This window comes from Python bivittatus, unplaced genomic scaffold (assembly GCF_059951505.1).
Source record: "Python bivittatus isolate LINGU-HERP-01145 unplaced genomic scaffold, Pbiv_v1 ctg000030_np1212, whole genome shotgun sequence".
NCBI lineage: Eukaryota > Metazoa > Chordata > Lepidosauria > Squamata > Pythonidae > Python > Python bivittatus.
In genome coordinates, this window is record NW_028277031.1 from 6,729,764 (window position 1) to 6,745,893 (window position 16,130).

The 16,130-nt window shown below is 42.0% G+C and overlaps 1 protein-coding gene across 1 annotated transcript; it reads left to right on the plus strand.

Annotated features, from left to right (window-relative positions):
* Positions 1 to 1,135: 1,135 nt before the first annotated feature.
* On the plus strand, positions 1,136 to 15,118 carry CUNH16orf89 (chromosome unknown C16orf89 homolog). Its single transcript, XM_088151778.1, has 8 exons — positions 1,136 to 1,310; positions 2,641 to 2,790; positions 8,010 to 8,157; positions 11,205 to 11,322; positions 11,857 to 11,992; positions 12,279 to 12,383; positions 13,528 to 13,599; positions 15,048 to 15,118. The coding sequence occupies exons 1-8, from the start codon at positions 1,136 to 1,138 to the stop codon at positions 15,116 to 15,118; spliced, it is 975 nt and encodes a 324-aa protein (XP_088007904.1).
* Positions 15,119 to 16,130: the final 1,012 nt, after the last annotated feature.

Sequence of the window (16,130 nt, forward strand, 5' to 3'; positions counted from 1 at the left end):
AACAAAATATAACTTGGCCCCAAGAGGACATCCTTCTCTGCCCATAAGTGGCCCCTTGTAAAGGAATTTAGAGTTGAAATTTGGGGATAGGAAAGGAAGGAACAAACTCTTAAGGAGAGACTTGCAGAAAAGATGACAGTATGAGATCAGTATAATTGCGGGACAAAGGGAAACTTGAACCGGCTTCCAAGGTTAGGTTATTCTGCCTTACTACAATCAAGAGGAGCATTCTTGGAATCCATGCTCTCTGTTTGTTGACCTGGCCTACCTTGAATTGCTGACATCCATCCACCTTGTCCAGAATGGACCTCTCTCCCACATCTTTTAATGGCCCCCCATGTAGGACCGGTGAAATGTTTCTCTGTAGCAGAGCCCATATTATGGAAGAGCTTAGATTGTCAGCCTTTTTATTGATCTTCTGAAAATTGTTAAAATTAGAGTTGTTCCAAGAGTCTTTGGAGACTGAACAGTCACCATTACACTTACTGTTTGATGATTATTTATGTCTTCATTAGCCCTTATGTTTCTACTCTGTTTTCATGTTATAAACCAGGAGTACTTTTTGTTGGAATCTGGTGGTCTATGAACAGAAGAAATAAATAAACCAACCAATCAAAAACGTAATAGAATCATAATAACGAAAATACTCCCTAATGATACCCACAAACTGTTAGGGAATGGCTTTTTAATCAGGCTCAAACAGTCAACAGGATTTGTCCGGACAGGAGAGCTGATCTTGCCCATTATTATGCTTCATAATTATGAAGAGAAGAGCTGTTATAGTCACGTCTCGGAGAGGGCAGGTGAGCAGATCTGCTTTCTGAACTCCTAGGAAGGATAATTCTGGGGTGAATTCTACACTAAAGTCTGGAATTAAAACCAGGGACCCACAGTTCCAGCAGCAGAAAGGAATGAAAAGATAATTGTCCTGAGAGAAATCAAGGTGGGGACAATTTCGTTCAGGGCAAACTTATCTTCACGCTGTCAGTCAGAGATTCTTTGCCTCTGACCTGGATGGCTGTTTACACAGATCCTGCATATAAACAGGTTTAAGTGGGAACAGAGAGAGGTCTGGAGGCTTTGCCCAAAGTCTGCCAAAAAGCCGCTTGGAGCTGTCACCTGCCCCACTGTGAAAATGCTGCATTTTGTATTTTTGCTGTGGATCTCTCTTTTAAAGCTGCAGTCCTCCAATTGCAAGGAAGATAAGAGGAATTCTCTCATTTCTGCCCTGGAGAAAGCAGTTACGTTCCTGAATGATAAATATGACCAAATCAACACAGACGCGGTGCTGGGATATTCTGTCATGGAAGGTACCAGTTTTAGCCACTGCTGTGGTTGTTGTTATTAAACTTACAGTTGACTCCAAAGAAGGGAAGATGACAGTTTTGTGTCCTTGGGTTCAGGAGTACATAAAGGGGGAAGGGGTGCTGGAGAAGTAAAGAGGAGATTAACTGAAAGGAGGAAGGCAGTGACAAGTGAGACAAAATCATGAGTGATGGGGACCTTAGGATGATACCAAAAATCACAAGAACTAAGAAGTGGTCACTGGAAGCTGGAGAACGAGAAAGAGTGAAGGAAAGGAGACAGGTGCCTTTAAAATATTGATTTGGGGATAGTTATTGAAAGTAGGATTGAGGATGGGCAAGCAGAAACTTCCATGCTTTGAGCATCTCATGCAGGTGGATGAAAGACTACAAAGAATGATTATGTTTGAGGGATGCAGAAGAAGAGGAAGGCAATAGAGAAGGTACATGGATGTGATCAAGAAGAGTATTGGAATGACCTTGGGAACTAGGTGTTATTGCTAGAGACAGGGCAGGGCAGAATAGTAAGTAAGGAGTCAAGCATGACTTGATGTCACCTAACTAATGGTGACACAGATGGAGCATTGAAAAGATAAAGTTTAAGACTCCCTCAAATCAAGCTGGACTCTAATGACACATCAATGTGCCCATGTCCTTTTCTTGGCAACCATATGAATGTGGTTTGTTCTTGCCATAAAAACAGGATGGCTTTATGACTTCCAGCCTAGCCCTATGAATACCTGGTGGTCTCTCATCCGAGTATTAACTACTGCTAAATAGCATGGGTACTGTGTTATGGTCTCGAGTTTTTCAAACGCTTTAGTTGAGTTACCTCCACAAATCTTGCAACATCTTGCAAAATAGGGAAACATTATTATATCTCTGTTGCAGATGGGTGATCTATGAATGACTGTTTGGGGAGTGCCTGATGGGGGAGATTCAAAACCTTCTGTTGTCTTGGACTGATAGATGTTGGAATCCATCTCAACTGGGGAAAAAGCTGCCCTATGTTGTCATGCTATTTGTTTCATAGCTTGGCTATAGAAACCTTCCATGCTCTAAAGAGGTCTACTTTGCCAAATATTCTGGTGCCATCCCCTTTTTGGAGAAAATCTATCTATGTGGTTGCTAGGAGTCAAAAATGACTTGACACATAATCAATCAATACCCTTCTTGTCTTGGTGTTACTTTCCCACCTCCCTCAAAAAACAAAGCAAAATGAAATGAAAAGCGTTCAATGTATGCATCCCATTAATGTAATTCCAGCTGCTAGATTCCCATCTCCCTTGACTTTTGAAATGCAGTACATCTCTCTTTTCTCTCTGCAAACTTCTAGCTTACTTGGAAGCAACACAGGAAAAATTGCACTCTAAGTCGGAATTATCCGCAGAGCGGGAGAGAATCACACTGATGAAGGAGAAGCTCTTGGCTTTCATTGAGAAAGCAAGCCCTGAAGTTGCAAAGCAGACCCCAGATCTTTACAAAGGTAGAAGCAAATGTTATTTTGGTAGAATTAGCTAACCATGGTTAGGAAAGAGAGCTCCCCATTTCTCCCTAGGTGTAGAAGTCTGATGTGAATTTTTTCATAAGACTGGGAAAGATAACTTTTAATTGCCAATAGCTGTTCATAACATGTTTGGGGAGGGGGTGTTCCAGGGGGCAAGCTAGTGATGTAAAGTGTGTGGGCACAGGATAACGTTCCCCACCCCCGATCTTCCAGGTTATTTGCGTTGGGCTTGGGAGTGCTTCATTATTTTAAACAATGATGTGTTTGTTTTAGGCTTACGTTATACCTTTGGGGAACATTTTGCACAAAACAGCAGGAAACTAGCAATGATTTTCAACTATCGTTGTTCGAAGAGACTCTGAGAGGTACAAAGGAGGGCTTGGGGACTACATATCACCCTGGGAATGCAATTACCCACTTCTGCCAAAGGAACACAGGAGATTGTTTTATACTGAGTCAGATAATTGCTCTTCCTAACTTTGGAATCTAATTTGAGACCCTGGGAAATAAATCTGGGACTTTCTGCATGTAAAGATATCTGCTCTACCAGCAAAATATGGCCTGATCTGTGACTATCAGTTGCTGGGCACATGGAAAGAGAGACCGTGTGGTGAAGTAGTTAAAGCGTTGGGCTAGAAACAGAAAGACCTGGGTTCAAGGCTAGATACTCTTGCCCTACCCATCCTACTTCTCAGAGGTGGTGTTGTTCTGGGGGAAAATAGGAGGAGGGAGCAGCTATGAAAAGTGAGATGAACTAATTAAACTAATTAATATAGAGAGACGATTGTTGTCTTTCTATTGTAAATAGCCCAGAAGAAATCTAGCTGGAAACTCAGGGAGGGTTAGACCATTAACACTGTCTCCTTCCCTGAAGAAACTTAATGATAGCAGGCTTTATACTGGTGTAGTAGGTGAAGGAGAAGGAGAAGGAGAAGGAGAAGGAGAAGGAGAAGGAAGGGGAGGAGGAGGAGGAGGAGGAGGAGGGAGAAGAAGAAGAGGAGAGGAGGAGGAAGGAGAAGGAGAAGGAGAAGGAAGGGGAGGAGGAGGAGGAGGAGGAGGAGGGAGAAGAAGAAGAGGAGAGAAGGGAGAGGGGGAGGAAGGAGAAGGAGAAGGGGGAAAAAGGGGAGGGGAAGAGAAGGAACCCTACCTTCACAGTCCAGTTGCATCAGTCTTAGTGATCGCTGGCTGTTTTCACACGTGAAGTTGAGCCAAACTCTGATTGGTTTGTTCATGGCTTAGAGTGCTGTGTACAAACCTAACACCTGTCATTTATAAGCTGCCACACATTGCTTAATGCTTACACACACAGCCAGCCAAATGTGGTTAACCAGTTGTATAACAGGGCAATCCAATCCAGTTGTGGGCACTTCCACGGCTCTATTCCCACTGCCCAGTCCCACGAAAGCCAACCCATGACCCACCTTGAACGCTTAAAAACAACGCAATGGCACCTAAGCCTCTCAGGAGGAAAGGGAGGTGAGGTCAGACAAGAGTCCCTGCTGAGATGGCAGCTCTGTAGAGCTGCAACGTTTCAGGCCACCGGCTGTCCTGTGACTTCACGTGGTGTGCGTGCAGGCCACCGATTGTATGCAACTGTCAAGGTGGGACACGACTAGCCAGTCGCTATTTGGCTAACTCACACTATTTAAGTGTGATTTCTTTTTTCTTAGGGGAAGATGGCTTCCAAACATTGCTTCAGCCTCAGTTAGCTGTTACTAACGAGTTCGGCATTTGTCTTGATGTGGGCACAACAGAAGGCTGTTCTCAGTGGCAAACGCTCTTCCAGCCCCGCTTGGTTCATTCATTACTTTCCAGTTTCAGCAATCTTGTGAACGGCATAGTTAAACCTTTTATATCCTTCAAACTTACCATGATTGATAAATCACAGAACCCATCCTCAGAAAAAGTGATGGTGATTATTTGTTTTCTGTCCTGATGGAATCTAGACTCTTTCACAGAGCGATTGGTAGTACTTAAGATACAATAATTGAGAATCACAAACTGTTCCTTTGGCACAGCAATTCTATACTCTATGACTGCTTTTTTAACAGATTATGTTACTTCTTCCCTTGGTCTTGACATGTCCCTAAATTTGAGAATTAGCCGGAATAACTTTGCATCACGTTGATAGTTTTAGATATTACCATAAATGCGATTTACAGGGGGAACAAAATCAGAACCAACTGGTGTAATCACATTTTTCAGAACTTTCTAGGTTTTATGAGATTGTTCCTTCTGTGACAGTTTCACAAAGCCTCTTAACATTATTGTTATTTGTTAATTTAGGATCCCAACCAACATTAAAATGTATACAACAGTTAAAAAGCAAGCATTAAAAATTGCATGAAGGCCAAAAACCATGAGGAAAGCATGAGCTAATTCCTATAAGCTAAAACTACAGATAAAAATCTTATCTTGATTGTCATAACTTACAGCATACTTGGTAGAAGGCATATTCAACTTCACAGACTCAGTGGCTGTATGGTCTTTGGGAAGCATGCCAACAAGATGTTGTTTCAAATCTCTGATGAGATGTTTGAGATGTTGTTTCCAGTCTCTGAAGAACAAAGACTTGTTCATCCCTAGATAGAAGAGCAAAAAAGTTCATAGTTTCAAACTCTTGTTAAAGTAGGAGAATGAGAAGGGATTAATTCAGTCTGGGATGCCTTTAGGTCTCTAAGGACATCTTCTCCAGGCAGAAGGTCATGTTCTTATCTGTCCTTTTTCCAGCTGAACAGTCTGGCAGTTTCGGGAGATCCCCACAAAGGCTTTATTAATAAATCTTTAAAGACTTGGCTAACAACAACAAAGACATTGTGTACAATAGACTTTATTATATGGGTGCCACAAGCCAAGATTATACCCAAATATTTTGCCTACATTCACAGCTCAGTGTCCCGGTTGGTGGGGAGTCTATGAGAGAGAGACTACAGTACATTGGACAGATCGCTGGAAATAAATTGGAACTAGTCAAGAGATCAGCTTGAATTAGATCACTATGGTTGATATCACACATACTGTAATTTTAAACCAGCCTTCCACAATTTAGCATCTTCTGGATGTATTTGGACTACAATATCCATCATCTTCTACAAGCAGAGGTTCAGACTTGGTGGGATTATGGGAACTGCAGTCCCACTTGTCCAGAGGTCTGCCATCTTTTTATCTTTTCACTAATGCTATACTACAAACTTTTTTAAAATGTCAGTTGTGGTCTTCAAGTTAGGAATTACCGATCTGTTTGCAGTGATCCTCTGTTGCTATTAGAGCAAAGGAACCCTCTGGAAATTGATGTATTTCTGAAGATTAATGCATCCAGATGGCACCAGGCTGAAAAAGATGGTCCCAAAGAATAGCATCCTAGGAACAGGAAAGAGAAAAGATCAGATTGTCACAGAAACAAGGAATCCAGTGACTCCCCCAAAAAGGAAAAGTTGTGTGGTGGTGGTGATAGGGGACTCACAACTGAGAGGTACAGAGTCGTCAGTCTGCAAAACAGATATGTTATCAAGGGAAGTATGTTATCTCCCAGGCATGAAGATCTAAGATGTGATGGAATAATCAGACCTAACAACCACTATCCCTTTCTTCTGTTTCACGTTGGAACAAATGACGCTGCCAGAAAGAGCCTGAGAAAAGTACTGTATCTAAAGACTACGAGGAGCTAGGCAGGAAGGCAAAAGAGGTCAGAACATAGGTGGTGTTTTCACCCATACTTCCAAGTGAAGGAAGTATGAGGAAGAAGTAGAGGATGCTGGAGGTGAACTGCTGGCTCAAGGGATGGCGTCCTTGAGATAACTTTGGATTCCTAGACTACAGTCTTCAATACCAAAAGAAGAGCTTCTGGAAAGAGATGGGCTATATCTCACAGACTGGGAAGAATGTCTTTGGAAAATGTCTTGCTAAGATCATCTGGATAGCCTTAAACTAAATCTGGAGGAGAAGGGAGACCATTACCTAGAATCACACCCCAAAAATAAAACCAAAGGCAGGAAACCTTACAACGAGGAAGGAAGGGGTACCCAGGAATACACCAGAAGATGCAGCAGGGAAGCCTAAGAATAAATAAATGATAAAGTAGACCACAGGAATAGAAGGGGTTGTCACAACATTTCCAGATGACATTCAGTGGGGGTGGGGGGAGATTGCTTACACCTCAGAACACAGGCTCAAGGTTCAAAGGAATAGACCTGAACATTCAGCTGTACCCAACAAAATGTTCGGTGTTGAGAAACATAAAGTTCTTCACTTAGGCAGAAAAACAGATGCACAAGTAGAAGATAGATGGTACCTGGATTAGCAATAGTACTTGTAAGAAAGATCTGTAAGTCTTGGTAGACCACAGATTAAGGATGAGCCAGTTATGTGTGGCAACTGCCCAAAGAGTTTGGGCTGCATCAACAGAGGTATAGAGTCAAGATGACAGAAAGTGATACAGTAGTACCACTCTATGCTGCACTGATCAAACTACAGCTGGAACATTGTGTCCAGTTCTGGTTACCACAGTACCAAAAGACATTGCTGAGGAACTGGAGAAAGGCAACAGAGAAGGGCAACAGAGATGGTGAGAGGCTTGGAAGGTAAATCCTACAAAGAGTGGTCAAAGGAACTTGGCATGTTTAGGTAAAAGAAGAGGAGGCTAAGGGGAGACATGATAGTAGTCTTCTGACACAGGAAGAGATGTCACAGAGGATGTGGACTTACTCTCCATAGTATTGAGAGTAAGACAAGAACCAATAAGTAGAAAATTCACAGAGAGAGAGATCCAAACTTGAAATAAGGAAGAATTTCCTGACTGTGACAGCTATTTTAAGCAGTGAAACAGCCTGCCTCTGATTTTGTATAGGCTCCATCACTGGAGATTTCCAAGAAAAAAGCTGGGCAGCCATTTGTCCAAGATGGTGTGAGGATTCTGGCATTGAATCTCTAAGATCACATCTAACGTTAAGATTCCATGATTTTATGAAACAGAGAAGGAAGACTTCTTGCAACCTTCCTCTTATGTTCAGGCCAGAAATGAACATATGAAAATGTCCACTAAAAATGGGCTACTCTTTTAGTGATTTGGAATGAGATTGCTTCAATGAAATTCTGTGATTTGTTGTTCCGACACATTGAGAAGACAGGCTGGGTTTGTCTAAGTCATGAGGAAAGGCTGAGCAACCTTCCTCTCTTTCCCATCTTTTTTTTTCCCTCAGCATTTGCTCCAGCTTTAAAACCAGGATTTTGGAAGATTCCCCAGAAATGGAGAAAGACAAATGATTCCATTGCTTATACTCTGACAAGAGGCGAGTGTCTAGATTTGGAAACCAGTGATTCTTGCATCTCAGCACTATTAGGAACTAAGTAGGTATTTTGCATTGCTTTTCCTCTTACCTAAGGTACCCTCAACCAGTTTCTCTCAAAATAGTCCTCCCCAAATGTGTTAAGATAGCAGTTCCCATCACCTCCAATGCTGGAGTTACTGTATGTCTGGTCCATCTGGAGAGCAGAAGATCAAGGATGTTCTCCTCTGATGCAACAGCTAATAATAGCTGGGCAGTATTTTAGGATAATGCAAATGATACTTTCTCAAAATTCTAGGAGCACTATTAGCCAAAACAAATTGGAAGCCTCTGGCATGAGCCACCCATAAAGCTTGTGTTGTAGAACACCTATTTAAGCCTGTGTTGTGGGACACCTAAACAAGGCACGCAAATAAACCAATGAGTTGATTGAATTACAGCTGATAAATGGGTTGTCCATCCACACCTGTTTTGTTAGAGCCATTGTGGACAAATGCATTATTTTCTATCATGGCCATGGGTATTTGTTTTGTCCTGCCATCAGTTATCGTCAAAGTGTTTTTCATCAAGGTGTTTTTACAGAAGTTTGACCAGCAGGGAAGAAATAAAAATGCCCCCAGCTGCAAACAGTGACAATGATGGAAAGAGTGTAAGTCTTTTCTAATCTGGTGTCTTCTGTATGTGTCAAACTCCTAAAATTCCTTTCTGTCAACTCCTCAAGATTGTACAGGTAGTCCTTGATTTATGACCATTCATTCAGCAACCATTCAAAGTTATGACAGCACTGAACGAATGGTGGCTATGAGTTCTGGCCGTCCCAGCGCCCTCAAGGTCACGTGTTCGTGATCTTGGTGCTTGGCAACCAGTTCACACTTATGACCGGTTGCAGCACCCTGCAATCATGTGATCACCATTTGCAACCTTCTCTGGTGGTTTCCCCAGAAAGTTAATGGGGAAGCCAGCAGAGAAGGTCACAAGTCGCTGGGGTAAGTCTCCTTCACCCATGCACCCTCCCCTAGCCCCTCTGTGCCTGCACCACGCTGGCCACTTGCGCACCCCTGGACACCCTCCCCAACCCTCCCCGTGCCTCTCTCGCACCCTTGCACAGTTGGGTGCACCCTCACACACCCTCTCTGAGCCTCACCACACCTCCCTCACCCCCTGGCAACCCCCCTCACACCCTGGGAGGAGGAGAAATCTGGAATAAAACACACAAGGCAAGAGACCTTCCATCCCACCCCATCCCAGCTGAAGACTAAAGGGGAACAGCTCCCAAAACAGAGTCTGGGGCATCCATTTCCACAACAAATGGGAGGCTGGGAGGAGAAGAGGAGTTTCAAGTCCTGAAAAGCTGTTTGCTCTTGAGTAGACCATTTGAATTTATGTCATTTTTTTAGAAGCTGAGAGACTGGTTTTGTGCATTCTGTCAAATTAGGGATGAATTTTCAACAGAAATTGGCAGACATTGGACACCCTTCACATTTCTAGGTGCCTGCCATGTGAGAACAGATTGTACTTTTGCAGGATCTCTTTGTCTTCTGTCCACAGTGATCCAGCAAACCCAATAGTTCAGCTGGAGAAAATTAAACACATATTTTTCCAATTTGGCAAAAACTTGTGTTTGGACAAACACTCTTAGGATATTTCTCATTGCACATGAGTCTTGTGCAAAGAATGGTTTTCTGCAAAAAAAAAATCAGGATATCATCCAAGTGTACTATTTCATATTTGTCCAGAATATCAGAAAATGTTTCATTCATGAATCTGGAGAAGACCAACCACAAGACAATTACCAATTTATAGTATTCAGATTTCCCATACCTGGTGTCAAAAGCTCATGACCCTTTTTCATTCTGATCAAGTCCCATTGACCAAAAATGCATGCCTTCTGAGGCACTCCAACAGATTTGAAATGAAAGGTAGGATGTGGTAGTCCCTAATGGTTACAGAGTCAAGAAGTCTATAATCATGTATACCTCTCAAAGAATTATCTTTCTTGGGTACAAAAAACATATGTGCAGACACTGCAGATGTTGTCCAAAAACTCTTTTAAAGTAACTAATTCTTGAGTAGACATGGAATATTGTCTTTTAGCTGGGATCTGGGCTCCAGGCTTAAGTTGATGGTGTAGTCACACACTGGATGAGAAGGCAAGATAGCTGCTTCCTCTTGTCCCAGAACTTCAGCAAAATTTGGATACTTTTCTGACAAGGAAGGACATTCAAGCAGTGGTTCAGGAGGGAGAGAAGGAAAAGAGTGGGATGCCTGAAAATGATGCTGCTGAGACCTTGGAGTTGGAAACGAAATTGTCCTCCATTTCAACCTAGTAGTTATCTGAATTTATTTATTTATTTCTTCTATTTATATGGCCGGCCATCTCATCTACATGACTCTCGGCAGCACACAACTTTAAAATAAAAATAATACCAATAGTAATAGGCACCTTAGGTGCAATCCCAAAACATCTGGAGTACCACTTGAAGACCATCAGCATTGACAAAATCACCATCAGTCCATTGCAAAAGGCAGCTTGACTTGGAACAGCTTCCATCCTGCGAGGATACCTTTAACACCATCAAACAACAACATCTGCCAATCCCAGGCCCTTGGGAAGAACTCGACAGGTGGATAAAAATGCCAAATCCAGTCTAAACATCTGGCTGACTGTGCGACCAACAACAACAATAATAATATAAAAACCTACAATACATAGGGTTAAATAAAACAGCTGTCAGAGAATCATAAAAAGCCCTCAACATGGGCTCCATCACACACCCAGGGCACAGAATTAGGTCTTCAGGGCCTTACAAAAGGCCAGTGTGGGGCAGGGGGCGGATTATGAGTTTGAAGCTAGTTGATGCCCAATATTAGAGGACAATGTAAGGAAGCTGTAAAATATCTCTGTAAGAGGTAGCTATGGTTTTTTATTAATGAACTAGCACAACTTCGACCTGACCTCTGCAGTTGGCCAAACCTGGTTGTCTCCAGATGTGTGGGGAGTACACCTTTCCCAGGAACCATGGAGACCTTCCTGGAGTACCAAAAACATCTGGATGGGCTCAGGTGGGAGAATGGGCAGGAAGGCTAATTTAAGCTGCTTTTCAACAGGGAGGACGGTGGTGAATCCTGCTCGGTTCCAGATAATTGCAGCCGCGTCATGACAGAAACCCACTGCTCTGGTTATGAACTGTCCCATCAACTCTTTTATTTTCTGTTTGCCAAGATGGTGAGAAGGTTCTCCTGTTGCTAGTGCATTAGAATGATGATCATAGGATGAAGGGGAAGGAATCTAGAATGTTGTGAGAAGATGGTCTTTAATCCATTTTCAAGGATCTTGGGCTGAAGGGCAAAGATTTGGGGGCAGGGGGTAGAGGTTAGTGCAAACCAGTCCTTTTCAAACTTGGCAACTTTAAGCGGTGTGGACTTCAACTCCCAGAATTCCCCAGCCTGCATGCTGGCTGGGGAATTCTGGGAGTTGAAGTCCACACCGCTTAAAGTTGCCAAGTTGGTGTAAACATGAAGTTTTTAGACCCCAGGTGCAGAGATTTTAAGTGCATTCATTTTATTGCAATAGCCGTATTTGCACTGCATTATTCTGATCTCTTGTATTTATGTGTTAGATATTTAATGTCTTTTGCTAGTTTTGTTCGATTAACTGTTTTGTAATACAGCTGGAGCATGTGGGTTGAAGGGTGAATGAAGCAATAAAAAAATTAATATTTTGCCCCGCCTTTCTCTCTATTCTACCTCTTCTCTCTAGAAAGGATGCTCTAACCCTCTGTTCCACAATGCCCGCTACTATAAAAGCTTGTTTTGTCATTTGATGATGCAAACCAATCGCAATCTCGAAAAGATGGAACTTAGGAACAATTTTGCAGACATCTTTACAGAAAATAGTAAGTGATCTCTTCAGAATGATGGGGTAATTTAAGTCCCTTCTTAATCTTCTAAGGCAGTGTTTCTCAACCTTGGACACTTTAAGATGTGTGGACTTCAAGTCCCAGAATTCCCCAGCCAGCATGGCTGGCTGGGAAATTCTGGGACTTGAAGTCCACATGTCTTAAAGTTCCCAAGGTTGAGAAACATTGTTCTAAAGAATAGATTTTTTAAAAAAAATGCTGTGGTTTTCCTCAAGTTATGCGAACTAGATGATGCACCGACCTGCATGTTCTTTCCTCACAGTTATGTTCTGTGGGCTAGCTGGATTCTCGGATTTTTTCAAAACTTCCTGGCGTGACTTCATTCTCAGCAGGCAGAAACAGGATGAAGGATGTTTCTGGATGTACAGTAAGTAGATTGCATGACTTTAGGGACATCCGTGGCTGTGTGTGTGTCAAAAAAAGTCAAGATGTTGCCGTGGCTGCATAGACAAAGCCATGTTCCTTTTTTATTTCCATTGCATATGCCATCATGGCTTTTCTGACGTCCCTCTTCCCGAAGATACCCCTGCATAAACCTATTTAATTATTTTTTTTAACCACAATCTATAGACTATAATTTGTAAATAAACAGCAAATCACTCCTGGTGCTTCAGAAAATGATTGGACCACTGTTCCTATCATCCCACAGTCTGAGATGTGGAGTAAGACTGCTTTAAAAATATATATATATTTGATTTATACTCTCTTTTTCTATGCTGGCAAGTACTCAAGGTTCAGATTTTAAATGAATTTTAAAAGAAATACATTGACAGTTAAAAACATGCAGCAGAATAAACATTAACATTAATGCTGAAATCATTCAACAGTTGAAAGCTTGGCGAAAGAGATGTGCCTTTAGAGGGTTGTCTACAGGGAGGAGGTCAAAATAGTCAAGATGGCAGCTGTGACTGCATGAGCAAAAGTCCATCCTTTTTCATAGGCATCAGATGTGTTGCATGCATGTAAAAAAGGCTGGGGCTTTGATTGCACAGTCATTCCCACCATCTTGACTTTTTTTGATCCCCTACATGCCTCTGTGATTCATAGATTTTATAAATGTGGAGGGTGTGGTAGGAGCCCACCCAAGTTATCCCCTTGGTTAGTTAACAAATAATAAGATGGTTCAAAACGGATCAGAAAAAAAAAGAGGATTTCATAGGAGGTCTGAAACAAAATGTTTTGGAGGAGAAAACAGGCAGTAGGTTTTGCAAAGCTTATTCCTCCTTAGTGGACAATCTCTAAATCAGTGTTTTTCAAACTTGGCAACTTTAAGATGTGTGGACTTCAACTCCCAGAATCCTAAAGTTGCCAAGTTTGAAAAACACTGATCTAAGTACACCAATGTTTCTAGCACTGAAATATTTCTGCAAATCCAAGAAAACGTAGGGGCCAAAAAAATCACAGGGTATAAAAATAGAGGGGTGCAGTGTTATCTTATAATTAAATTTCCAAACGAACAATAATATTCTCTCTTTATAGCAAATGACTCATTTCTTCTGTCGATCTACCAGGTTCTTCCAACAGGAACGAAGATCGGGTCCAAGTGGCAAAAAGGTCTAAGAGATCAGAGAAAATCGTTGAAGGTAAAACTCTTGGTAGTTGAGGCACAAGAGCATTAGAAATGTATAAGAATTTCACAATAAATGTCCTGGGAAGCAGATTGAGTTTTCTGATCCCACTGACACTGTGCTGGAACTAACGATAGCAGGAATGATATCCAGTTAGTCATTTTCTTTTCCCAGAAAAAAAATAATCTCCCGTGGAACCAACAGATGGATTTGGCTAACAGTTCTCAGGCACATTAAGGCCCTGATGGTAGAACATGTTGAAAGTTTACCATCTGTGGTCTCAGAAGACAGAGGTTGTACATTCTCTTTGTGGAGAACTAGATTTGCAGGAAATTTGGACTTTAGTGCTTGCGTTTTTGTGTTGCTTATTTTACAGGACATTTATGCCACTGATATTACTCCATTTTTAACGAATGGACCAGGTAGAACTGGCCCATTTTATATTTCTTTTTTTGTCATAAATACATGCCAGTTGCCCGGCACCCAAATTTTGATCACATGACTGCAGGGATGCTGTGACAGTCATAAGTGCCAGGACCGGTCATAAGTCACTTTTTTCAGTGCCATCATAACTTTGAACAGTCGTTAAACAAATGGTCATAAGTTAAGGACTACTTGTTAAGGGTATGTCCAAGTTATTTTATTGGGAGCAATATAGAAGTGATTTGCCAATTACTTCTGTAATGGATTTCTCTGAGCCTGGGAATGAAAATGAATATGAACAAATTATTTCAGAACATTCCACATGTATCCACCCAAAAGGTAGCAACTGTCAGCCCGTCAAAGTAGTCCAGACCAGGAAACCAACATTATGAATGCTGATACTATTTTTATTATAAGGTTACAATAACAGAATCTTGCAAGTCTGAATGCACCTCCCCCTCCCTCTCTTTATGTTCCAGAGAAGTGGGGGGGGGGGGGTCAAGTCTGAGATGTTTCCTCAAATTACATTCCTGCTTTGGACTCAGATTTCTCTTATCTAACTGTTGTCTTGGTTGTATGTAGCTCTTCTTCCTGTTCCTCCAGGTTATTCTCACATCCCATTACAGCAGCTCCAAGAGATGGTTAGAAAGAAGACCACATTCACTGATAAATGGGGGCTAAAGTAACCCACCTCCTTTTCCTTTTGATATATCTGACTGTTGAGATTCTGTGAGAATCTATCTTTCTTGGTTGTGAGCACAATATTATTTTGACTTCCCAGTCTAGCTAGAACACTGGTTTCATTCTGGTGATCTCCTATCTGCTACTAAAACAGACTGACCTGCTCTACTTTCAAGATCAGCCAAAGTGCAATTGGAACACACACATTTACCCTTATGACTATGTTTCCACCTCCTTTCTGTTCCTTTTCTTCCTTTTCTGGGAAAGGTTTTGGAAACCTATCATGGGTCAAACCCCACACACATTGATAGTGTTATAAAAATGCTAACCCTTTTGCCTTCTGGTTCTTTCCACTGCAGGTGACTGCTCTTCCCATAACACTGCTGTGGCTATTGGAGCACTTGCCGGGTTCCTCTACTACAGCTTCTGATGATGGTCCATCTTTGGACATCTTTATTACAGTCTAAACCCGGCTTTCTCTGGACAACTTTCCTAAAGAAATGTCTGACTTCATATGAAAACCAGCTTGTTTTTTGTTTTTTTTTAAAGCATCAACATTGTCCCAACATCTCCCCCCACCCCAAACCTGGTTGTCTTCCAGATGTATTAAGCCATGCATCTCATCCCGCAGCATCTTGAGATCTCCTGAATTGGAAAGATAGTCTTCAGAGTATCAGTTTTCTGTCTGCTCTGAAATGGATTACTTCTAGCAATACTTGTAAGTAGACCCCAGGTGTGAAAAATTCAAAACTAAGCCCATTTGAACACATATCCCCATACCTCCTTTTGTAGTTTCATTTGGACATGGGGGAATAAGGGGGGAAAGGAAAAACACAGTCAGACTTTCAAGCTTTTGTTATTATAGCCTAGGTCAATAAAGTAGATTTCCAGCATATTGGTGGGATCTGTTTCCTGACTATTAGGAAACGTTTTCTATGTTTCCGTCTTATACCCCTGGGACTTAAGGAGGAGTCAGTTTGAGTTTCGTTCTAATGTTTTCTTCATTACCTGGGCTAAAAATATGTTTTTGTAGCTGCCACCACATAGTTTCTCCAAGGTCATCTCTATGACTTATCATCAGGTGGGACACCCATGGCTCTCTAGGGGGTGGTGTTCCAGAGGGCAGGTGCCACAGGAGGCCTGCGTGCTAGGTCATGATAGATGACACTGTTTAAGCAAAAGGGCCTGGAATGTAACCACTCTGTGGGACCTTACAGGATGGGCAGAAACTACGGGAGATAAATGGTACCTGAAAGAACCAGTATCAAAAGTCACTGAGACAGTAAGCAAGAAAACAGTATCAAAAGTCACCAAGAAGTCTGAAAGGAACGGCGCACTGCCTCCATCCAGGTCCTGACACGGATCGTTCAGGAGACATTCAATGCAATGTCTTCAACAGCTGGAGCACTGCATATACACCGTCTTTCTGCAAAAGGAGCTCT